This window comes from Apodemus sylvaticus, chromosome 8 (assembly GCF_947179515.1).
Source record: "Apodemus sylvaticus chromosome 8, mApoSyl1.1, whole genome shotgun sequence".
NCBI lineage: Eukaryota > Metazoa > Chordata > Mammalia > Rodentia > Muridae > Apodemus > Apodemus sylvaticus.
In genome coordinates this window covers 116789093-116800283 of record NC_067479.1, presented here as the reverse complement: position 1 = coordinate 116800283, position 11191 = coordinate 116789093, and the positions used below count along the sequence as shown (strand labels likewise).

Below are 11191 nucleotides of genomic sequence, written 5' to 3'. Positions count from 1 at the left end.
TCAAAGTCCTCGCCAGGAGAGTACCATCTTTTCCCCACACCCGCCACCTCACCCCCGGCCCTTTCCCAAAGCCCTCTTGGGAAGAACCACCCTGCTCACCCGGGGTCCGCCAGCCCAGGGCCCCCAACCCTGCCTGGCGGCCTCGGCTCCGCCCAGCGCTGGGTCCCCAGGCCACGCGGGGGTCTCTCGGGGCTCCGGGGCCGCGGCCCCCAGGTGCGGCGGGGGAGGGGCGCGGGGCGGGGCGGAGAGGAGGAGTGGCGCGGAGCGTGTGCGGCCGGGGAAGCCATTGCCTGGTTAATAGTTGCTGTTGCTGCACTTCCGCTTCTCTCCCAGCGAGAGCGAGACACGAGTGGCCAGGCCCAGCCGCAGCCGCAGCAGCAGCCGCGGCGGCGGCACGGAGCAGCCAGACACAAAGAGAGGTGCGAGGGCCCCCGGGGCGGGCGGGCGAGCGGGCGGGCCGCGGGGCCTGGGGCCGCGGGGCCGCGGGCGGGCGGACGGGCGGGCGGCAGCGCCGGGCCGCGGGCAGCAGGGCCCAGCGGCGGGGATGGGGCGGCGGGCCGGGGCGGCGGGGGCCGCGCGAACTGTCAGCGCGGCCCGGTCCCCGCGGAGACCCGCCCGCCCGCCCGCCCGGGGCGCATTGTGCGCGCCGGCCTGCGAACGCAGCCCCGCGTGGCCGGGCCTGGCCGGGAGCCGTGTCCCCGCGGCCCACGCGGCCCACGCTCGGCTTCCTCACCCATTCTCGCTGCTCGGCTAGTCCCGACCTCGCCAAACTCGAGCAGACGCCGGGAGGCCTCGGGGACGGCGGCGGCCCCCGGCCCTCCCCGGGCCGCCCCCGCGCGATCGCGGCCCCCCGCGTCTCTTCGGCCGGTGCGGCGGTGGGCCCCGAGCCTCTGCAGGGCGGCGGGGGCGGCCCGGCCGGGCCCGCGCCCTCCTGACAGCGGAGTTCCCTCTTTGCAGCGCCTGCATGGTCTGTGTTTCTGTTTTGTTTCCTCCCCCTGCAGGGGCCGTTCGCGGGGTGGGGTGGGGGGTTCGCTATGTCGGATGACGATTCGAGGGCCAGCACCAGCTCCTCCTCATCTTCGTCCTCCAACCAGCAGACCGAGAAAGAAGGCAGCACCCCCAAGAAGAAGGAGAGTAAAGTCAGCATGAGCAAAAACTCGAAGCTCCTGTCCACCAGCGCCAAGAGGTATCCCACTCCTTCCTCCACAGGCATCCTAGCTTCCCGGTCGGTCGGTCGGTCGGTCGCCTCCCTCGTGCTGCACTGCACGTCAGGGAGTCAGGGAGGGAGCTTCAACGACGTTCTCGGCAGGAAAATGGGGCATGGCAGTCCCACCTGTTTTCTCCACTGCTCGCTCGCTCGCTCGCTCGATGCTTCTGGTTTTGTTGATGCCCTTGTCCACATGCAGGAGTTGTGGTCGGCCTCGTCTGTTTCTTGTTGAAGTTTCAAGGATCCTCTTTACTTTTATGAGTGACTCTGAATGTGATTCCAGCGTCTTCATCCTAGTAATCCCGAATCTGACTTCCCGGCATACTTCATTATTAAGAGTACCTTCCTGGGCAACTCTGTCAGAACAAGTACTGACCCTCTTTCTTCCTCTTCACCTGTTGCAGGGCTGCTGTTTTCTGAACAGTGTTTTCTCCATACATTGCTTAAGGACTAACTAACTCCCATTAGTGGTTAAAAGACATTTACGTCATGTTTTCTGGCAGAATTTGAAGGGCCTTTGCCTGTTTGGAGAGTTGAGGGAGATGAAAGAATCAGTGAGTGACTGTAAAATGATTTCAGTTATTTTTGGAGACTTTTTATCTTTTCTGTTTAAGAACTTAAGTTTGATACTTTTCAGGAAGACTTGTTTTATTAGACTGGATCTCTTGTGGCCCAAGCTGGCCTTGAACTCAGTACTTTCAGTCTCTTGATTGCTGGGATTACAGAATACACCCAGCGATAATCTCTTGTGTAAAAAGACAGGTGGATACTTTATCCCTGTCAACCTTAAACGAGTTCTCTGATCCCTGTGATCCTTAAAATAATCTCTAGCAGATACCTGGGAACCCCCTCCATCCTTTCATAACTCCTTGCCTTTTTGTTGAGCTAGTTGGCCATAGTGAGGAACAGAAACTGTGGGCTGGTGGGGAAAAGACTTTAACATGAAATGGAAGGTCTAAATGGCTTTGGATCTCTATGCTGAGTAGTGAGCCTGGAACTCAGTGATTGTCAGTTTGTTCTGTTGTTTTCCCTGACCTGAAGTTCAGAAACTTGGTCTGCTGTCTTAGTGACCTAACTGGACTGATGGAGTGACTTCAGCTCACTTTAGATGGTTAGTGTTCAGGTCTTGAGAGAGGAGTTGATACTTTGGTAAATCCGTAATCAGTTTCTGTGGTTTGATTACAGCTCAGCCTCTCCAGGGTCTCTGATGAACCCCTGTGAATCTCCCTGAGCCTAGATTCTACCTTTCTTGCTCAGGATGACCTTTCTTGATCAATCCTGGTCTTCTTAAGCTCTCTGTTCTGCTTTTGACCTGTCCTGCCCAGTACAGGGCATTAGCTGTGATGTCAGTGGGGCGTTTATATTGTGCCAGAAATAAGAAGAAAATGGACAGGTTTAGAAAGTTCTTTGCTTTTTGTCAGTGTAGTACAAATATGTAGATCTTCCCGTAGAAGCTAAGGAAGTTAGACACTTAGTTCTGGGCATAGCCGTACAGGCGTTTATCAGCTCAGCCCCTGGAAACAGAAACAGGCAGATAGATGTCCTGTGAGTGCAGCATAAGTTCCACAAGAGTCTGTCTCATGGACAAAACAAAGAAATGTAGAATGGACTGTTTGGTAGCTTAGATGGTCATGTACTGGCCTAGCAGGCATGAAGCATTGTCAGGACCAGTGGCAGCACAGGCCTGTAATCCCAGGGCTGTGCCGGGTAGGATCAGTTCAAAGTTTTCCTTTCTAAAGGTCTCTGGAGGGTAGGAAGAGGCCAGCTGATGTCCTGAGCCCTGCTGCTTTTAGCTGGACCTTTTTCTCCAGTAAAAGGGAAGACAAATTGTTGACTAGAGAAGGCCCTGCCCTCAGAAAAGCTTTGGGAAGAACAACCATATCATTCCCTGTTAACCTGACCTCTGAGAGACTACTTGGAAACAGCTGGTAAAGAAACAGTACAAGGAGAAATGACTGCTGGAAAACAGCAAGTGGTGGTTTTACCAGCAAGCCTACGTGCCGTATGTGTCTGTTAGTGCCACGGATTTAGACTCGTCAATGCCTTCTTGAAGCAGTGGCTGTTCCTGTTAAAGGAAAGCTGAGGTTAGCATCCAAAGGCACAAAGTGAAAAGGGTATCTAGGAGAGAATGAACGGGAAATTAGGGCAGGAGTTAGAATGTGTTGGGAAGGGCATATGCAGCAGGAGATGATGTGAGAATGAGACCTCCATGGACAGACTAGGGGATTTGTTCTCTGTGGAGCATGGTCCCTGGTAGAGGAGAGCTACTGTGGGGACTGTGCTGGGCCAGACACACGTTTTTTGAACAGGTCTTTAAATCACTTGCATACCTTGCATCAGTCGTCTGGAAATGCTGCAAATGGTGGAGTTTGAGATTCAGTGAGTAAAACTGCCTGGCATTGGACTTCAAAAACTTATAATTGTATTTTGTGTGTATTCATGTGGTATGTGTGGATACATTCAAGCATGTCAGGGAACATGTGGAAGTAAGAGGCCAATCCTGGAGACAGTTCTCTCTCCGCATGTAGCTTCGAGGGATTGAACTGGGGTCAGTCAGGTAGGATAGCGGGCATCTTTAGCTGTGAGCCCTCACTGGCCTTCTTAGAAGCTTCACTTCTGAGCACTAAAGGAGCACTTTGTACTCTTACAGCTCATGGAGACACATTTGCTCTCTGATAGATCTGAAGGTTGTCAATTCCAACACAACAAGATTCCGGAAACTAGTCCTCCAAACTAACATCCATTTGGGAATGAAACACCCGATGCAAACATGTAGGGCCTGAAGTGCTTGCTGGAAGTAGAATTTAGCAAGACACTAATAATGTCAGGAGAAACTGGATGTTCTAAACTGTAGGGACAGGAAGTGCTCAATAGGAAAGTTTGAAGAACTTCCCCAGGCACCACTCAATTTGTTTTCCTTTTAATGTGAAAGAAGTACCAGCTAAACATGTCAGTGCATTATAGCAGGATTCTTCCCCTTTGGCAAGGCAGAGACATCCATTGTCGCTGAGATTACCGAGTTCTGAGTGTGGTCATTCTTTTTACTAGCTACCTTGGTGGATTTTTAAGTTGTAACAACAGCCCATTAGGATGAGAAGTTATACAAATAGCTCCTTAAGCTCCCTTTAGGAGAGGCAGTTTAAGGCCCCAGAGTTCGGTGTTTTAACAGGAGCCCTGAGCTCCTGGGTTAGCAGAAGAGAAGACAAAGGCCAGGGCCGGGTGTGAACTGTCAGTGGCTTCGGCCTCCGCGTGGGGGATGGGCTCTTTGTGAGGTGAGGAGGTGCGGAGCCGAGCGAGCGGAGCGGGGGCCGCGGTGCGGGGCTGCGGCCGGGATGGGCTGCCCGAGCGAGCGAGCGAGCGAGCGAGCCTGGCCCCGGCCCGGGCGGCGGCAGTCGGGCTGGGAACGGGCGCTGCTCGCGGGCGGGCGAGGGGGGGGGCGCAGGTGGCAGTGCACCTGTGCGGCCGCCCGGGGTCCCCTGCCCTCAGCCCCACCCAGTACTTCCTGGGCTGCTCTACCCTTGGCGGTGGTGGTCACTGGGGCCCGAGCGGCCATATTGGCTTTGCCGGCAGGCAGCTGCGCCCGGTTGCGGGCAGGGTCCGGGTCTGAGCAGTCCCAGCCTGCGTGGGGCGCTGGTGCGCGCATCCCGGCCTTACAGGGTGGGGGTGGGGCGAGGGGGTACCTGACTGGGGCCACAGAACCGTGTGCCTGATCTGGGGTGGGCTGGTGTGTGGAGTCACAGTTTGTTTAGGGCGCCAAGAGGCCCAGCACTGCAGAGTTCTAGTCCTGGGGTTGGGGCAGGAGGAGCAGACCTGGGGAATCCCAGGGGAGACCTTTGTATTCATTCACGGGCGAGATCCTGGGAAAGCTGGGGGAGTAGCAATTGAGAAAAGTTTAAAGTGTTTAAAAGGGAAACCCCAGGCCAACTGCCCTAGTGAGCTTGGCAGCACTAGAAGCCATGCTGGCGAGGGTGGGCGAGACCTCGAGCTTCTTGCCTGCACCGGGACCTCAGTGGAGTAACTAACGTTGTGTCCTGATCTCCCAGGATCCAGAAGGAGCTGGCAGACATCACTTTAGACCCTCCGCCAAACTGCAGGTAAGCTGCCTATGCATTGTTTTAACTTTCTCCTGACTTCTATTTCGTGTTTTCTATTATAGAATTTTGCTTTTCTTCTATGGTCTGTGTGTGGTTTGGTGCTAACATCAAGTGAAATGTATATGTATCTGTGCTGTGGCATGCGGCAGGCTAAGGTTTGTTGAGAAGTGATGGATTTCCATGGAGTGAGTGGGCACTTGTGCATCTGAGACAAACTTGAAGTTGGAAAAGGAGCTTGCCTTTTTCATTGTAGCTGTAGGTGACGTCGGCCTCTACACATGCAGCTTGCGGCATTGCTCTGCTGGGATAGCCTTACTACAGCTCCCCTACCATGCCGGAGCGTGCAGTGAGAGCAAGCTAGTCCTCAGACCCGCGCCATCATGTTGTGTTGACTTTGTAAAGCAATTCTGGAAGTAACCTGTGGCTTTAGTAGAATAATTTTGCTTTAAATGATAAATTTAAACGCTTAAAAGATGGTGTTCTTTGTTGATATTGCTTAATCCAGCGTGAAAATAGTTTGAAGCCAGCTTTCAAAGGATGTCTTGACCATTTGGCTTTACTTAAATGACCAGTTTTGCATTTCTGAGTCAAGATGGCAAGAAGTCATGACTTGTCTAAACTGATATTTGAACCATGGAGGTCTAAAACAAACCTTAGAGCCAGGATCAGCCTTGAATGGAGGTAAGGCTTCATTCATTTGCTGCTTTAAATTTGTAGGGAGGAGTCACTGGCCAGTATTAGTGAGTGTTCACAGCACATATGTGTGAACATTCAGGGCGGAAGCTAACCGAAGTGTTTGGCTTTCAGCACCTGTGGTTTAGTCTGTGTGCGTGTGGGGGCTAAGGGACAGCTCTGTGGAACTAGTCTCTCCTACCTTTGTGGGTTCTTGGGATAAACTCCGGCTGCCAGGCTTGCGCTGTCAGCATCCTCCTCACCAGCCATCTGGTCCACCCTAGTGCTTTCACTTTGTACAGATTTGTTCATAGTGTTGATCAGATTTGAGGTACTTTTTGAGATTTTGTCCTGATTTGTAAGAAAGTTATTTTGAGTATTAGGTACTTTTTTTTTTTTTTTGGAGACAGTGTTTCAGGCTGGCCTCAAACAATGTCTAACTGAGAGTAACCTTGAGTTTTTCATTCTCTGCTGGCATTAGCAGGTGTGGGTGCCATGCTGGCTTTTTGCCAGGCTCATGTACTCTAGCAACTGAGCTGCATCCAGAGAAAGGTACCTTAAACTAGGTTCTTTAACTGAGCCCCAAACTAGTCTCAGAATTTCTGGTGTGGGTGATCATTTTTAGTGGTTGAGAAGTAGAGAAATATTAAGAGATGAAAGCCCAGTGCTTCCCTTGGTTGTTTGTATAGAATCACGGACGCTCCCTGCGGTAGGTCTGTACTGTAGCTGCCACTGCTGCTGGTGTCGGCTCCCTTGTGTGCGTCTCTTGTGAGTTCAAACAGCTCTAGCTGATCAAATTATAAATTGTAGTTTCAAATGAGTATCAGTTATTCAAACATACAGTGGTTTTCTTGTGGGTAAGTGCTATCAGATTTAAAACTGAACAATTTGAAGGTTTTCATAAGATAATTGTGTTTTAGAAGAAGGAAGTGTACCCTTGAGTCCACGCGGTAGCAGAGTTCATCTGAGAGGCTTGTGTCTCAGAAGTGTGAAGGACTCTTTACCTTTGTAGATTCTCATAATCACGCCTTCAGTCCGAAACCTTTGAGCATTGCTCTCACTGCTGATGGTGTGCTCCGCGGCGCGACAGCGAGGCTTATTACTCTAAAATGGTTTGGGACGAGTGTGATTGCCAAGAACATACTAGGTATCTTTATTTTTCCAAAGCGTATATATTAAGCTGCCTTTACATACAGCAGCTGCTTTAATTTTTGGAACATTCCCCACTGAATCTTTCAAGTCTGTAGTTCTCAGCTTTCCTAATGCTGTGACCCTTTAATACAGCTCCTCATATTGTGGCAACCCTCAACCCTAAAATTATTTCTGTTGCTGCTTTGTAACTGTCACTTTGCTACTGTTATGAATCTTAATATGAGTATCTGGTATGCAGGATATTTGCTATGTGACCCCTGTGACAGGGTATCAGGACCCACAGGTTGAGAGCCACTGTTTTGAGTGGTAATGCATTTCTATTGAGTTTCTGCGTCTGACTGTCTTCCTAGTGTTACCCTGTGCTGAGCCGTCCTGTGCTTTCTGTCCTCGGCTCCTGTCTGAGGTTGACTTTATATTTTATGCTGCTTCCTATATAGAAGTTAAAACCAGTCTTTAAAATAGCATTTATTCATGTTGTATATGTGTGAGGATGCACATGTGCCACAGTGTGTGTAAGGACGTCAGAGGACAACTTGCAGAATCCTTCCATGTGTGTCTTAGAGACCCGCTGTCAGGCTTGGGAGCCAAGTGCCCACCTGCTGTGCCATAAGACTTAACTATTTAATATTTTGATGGCCTTAATTGTTGGAGACAAAATAGATAAGGTAGCTTGAATGCTTTTTGAAGTCAGCTTCCAATTAAGATGTGTGAATCAAATGATATATATAAAATGATACATTAATTTTTTTTCTGGTGTTACCCTCAGCATAAGTACTCAGTACTTATTAGTGAGATTGTAGTTTCATCAATTATAAATTATATTGAATAAGTTGAATAATTGGTTTTCACTTAATAAAAGGTTTTCACCCTTTCTAGGACTTCTTTCTGTCAGTATCAGTGTGTAGATTTAAATTTAGACATCACTTTGTTATAACACAGCCGTGGCACACAGCATCTTCCCAGCAGCAGCTGCTTAGTGGTCAGAGAGCTGCCCTCCAGGGGAGGCTTGCTGCCCCTCCCCGCTGCTGTCTGCACTTGACAGAACAGTTTGCACTCCAAGTCACTGGTCTTCAAACCTTGTGTGAGTTGCAGTTGCTAAATATGTTGCATGAAAACAGGTAATGATTGTATTTAGATCTTTTTTTATATAAATTATGTCTACACATGCGTTTCTGATATGGGTTTGGATTAGTACCCGTGGAAGTCAAAAGAAGGCATTGATTTCCTAGAGTTGCAGGTGGTTCTGAGCTGCCCAACATGGATTCTAGAAATGGAATTTCGGTCCCCTAACATATCAGCAAGACTCTTAACTACTGAGCCATCACTGGCCCCTGGAGACTTTTAAAAATATAAATTGATTTATATTGCCATGTAAATTAAATTCTTACTTTCAAACATTAAGCTGTTTAGTGGTGTGTGTATGTGAATCTCTCTCTCTCTCTCTCTCTGTCTCTGTGTGTGTGTGTGTGTGTGTGCGCGCGCACGCGCGCGCGCGCGTGTGCGCTCTCATAGTGAATTCACTCTCTGGAGTTTATTGTGCTTTTTGGTTATCATTGGCTCCTCTTTTAGGAGCCAATCAAACAGATGTTTTGATTTCTGTAACAGTTCCATAAACTTGCTCTGTTTGATGCAGCCCATGGGCTCTGAGCCACTAGGACCCCATGGCTGCCGTTTGTAGCCCAGCTCCTGCTTTGTTGTAGTTGGATGACTAAATGTGAGTGCTGTGGACAGAGAGTTTACTCGTGATAAATGGCATATTTTGCCCAGGTCTTTTCTACTTGAGTTTTAATAGGAATGTCTGTGTTATAAGTAAGCCTCTAGTACAAATGGAAACCTAAAATTCAGAATTTTGGTTGGTGTTATTTCAGATGAAGTATTTTTGAGCAGTCACTAAGCCTTTTAAGCAGAGGAGGGGGTAGTAAAAATGAATTATTTTCTTTATATAATGTTATTATATTTGACAAGTGTTTTTATTTATTTGAATATGTAAAATTGAGTCGGTACCTTCCCCACCGAGTCGCATTACATAATCAGATAAAGTTTCTTTTCCTTTTAAAGATTCTTTGAGATGAAACAATATCATTAACAAAATAAAACAGAATTCGAGGACAGCAAGGGATACACAGAGACCCTGTCTTGAAAAACCAAAAACCGACCAAACAAACAAAAACCAGAAAAACCAGCAGTCTGTCTGTCTCATGATTCTCAGCCTCATCTCTCTCTGCTGAAGGGCCCACTGCTCACCTGGCCTGCCCTCCAGGGTGTGGGTGCACAACTTCGTTTCAAGACAGCCTCATCTAGCTAGGCTGACCTTCAGCTTGCTGGTTAGTGAAGGATGACTTTGAATTCCTAGTCTTCCCGCTTCCACCTTCAAATCCTGAAATTACCACTTCATACTAGGACCCTCTTTTGTGAGACAGGTTGTTGCCTCCTGGTAAGGAGTTATTAATCACCAGTTTCCATTGAGTGGTGGACATATTGGACCTGAAGAGTGTCAGTGTTGTACAGTGTTGCACAATGTAATGTTGTCACTGAATTGTACACTGAGAATGTTAAAATGCTAAATTATATGTAGCGGGTTTCTGTATGTAAAACCGCAGTAGGACTGGAGAGGCAGGCGATTCAGGTGAGAGGCTGGCTGCTCTCTAGGGAACTGGCATGTGTCCCCAGCGCCTATGTGAGAGGATTCAGAACCACCCACAAGTCCAGCTCCAATGGATCCAGTGCTTTCTTGTGGCCTTCACAGGTACCCACACTCACTTATAGAACATACACACACAAACACAATAAAAACACTATTGTTGTTGAATGTTTTTTTAAAAATTCTTATAGCTCAAAAGGTGATACTAATTTTAGGTAAAAACTCCTATATTCTCTGTCACGACATATGTGCTTGTAGTATTTGAAAAGGAACTACTTAGAAGTGGCTCATAAGCTCTGAAAGGTACTAAGACAGTACTGAAGTAGTGACTGCCAGGGCCTTGCTGTGGGGTCAGAAGAATGAGAGATGGCTTTGCCCTCGCTGTGCTGGACCAGTTAGTCACCTGGGAGGATCTCTAGAGGAGATGGGAACTGGGTGGAAGAGTGAGGTGGAGACTCACTGGAGAAACCTGCCAGCAAAGCATTGTGGGTGAGAATACAAAACAAGTGGGAGGGTGTGACAAGAGTAAAATTTGAGCTTCTCTGTCAAGCCAAGGGCTTTGAATTTCATTTTATAGACAGAGAATCTTGGAAACTTGAGTGGGAAATGAAATGTTTATGAAACAATTTGACAAAGACAAGGACGGTTTGAGGCTGAGTAGGAAGCAGTGGGCTTCGACCTGGTGCAGTGGTGCAGGTGGAGGTCAGAAGTCTTGGGAAATAGGCAGCAGCAGCCTTGAGCCAGAAGAACCTTGCCTGCTGAAGGGAACAGGGCTCTGGGTTTCAGTGACACAGAAGCTGCTTAGAGAGGCAAGTTCTGTCTCCAACATTGGTCTGCGGATCTTATACAGTGTCTAGCATGTTGCCGCCACAGAATAGACCATGATTGTAGTTTGATTGTATATTTGAGTTCATTATTAATCAATTATTGAACTCTTAGCTCTGCCTGCTTATAGGTAAGATTAGGCAAATTAAGTAGATTATAAATTCTCTAAGAGGCAAAGGCAATGACTTATGTCTTTGACTCTGACCCTGCATGTTTTCCCCAACTTTTCAGTTTGAAAGATTTCAGAGCTACAAAAGACACTGGGAGACTAGCGTGATACACTTCAACTGATATGGACACTTGACATTTGTATAGTTCTTAGTTTCACTGATGATGTGACCAACCATGACCAACACCAGCTTAGGGTAGAGAGTCTTTATTATAGTCTGTTACTAAGCCACATCAGAGCGGGAGCTCAAGTAGAGATGCTAAGGCAGGTCTGCCTGCTGGTCCATACTGCATTACTTCTAACCAAGGAAATACAACAGAAGAAGCCATAGAGGAGTTGCTTGCTGGCTTATGCAGGGTAAAGTTTGTTAGCTTCCTCAGACAGCCCAGGATGGCCAGCTAGGGAATGCTGCCCCCTGCAGTGGGCTAGGC

The 11191-nt window shown here is 48.7% G+C and overlaps 1 protein-coding gene across 3 annotated transcripts in view; it reads left to right on the top strand.

Moving 5' to 3' along the window:
- Positions 1–267: 267 nt before the first annotated feature.
- The window catches only part of Ube2e1 (ubiquitin conjugating enzyme E2 E1), a 51974-nt gene continuing 41050 nt past the window's right edge, over positions 268–11191 (top strand). The window contains exons 1-3 of one of the 3 annotated variants that reach the window (XM_052190440.1): positions 268–419; positions 1002–1186; positions 5251–5301. In XM_052190440.1, the coding sequence (XP_052046400.1) occupies positions 1035–1186; positions 5251–5301 (203 nt within the window). In that variant the 5' untranslated portion in view covers positions 268–419; positions 1002–1034. Of the gene's footprint in view, positions 420–754; positions 968–1001; positions 1187–5250; positions 5302–11191 lie in introns of those variants that run through there. The other 2 variants (XM_052190441.1, XM_052190442.1) reach the window with 2 other exon arrangements.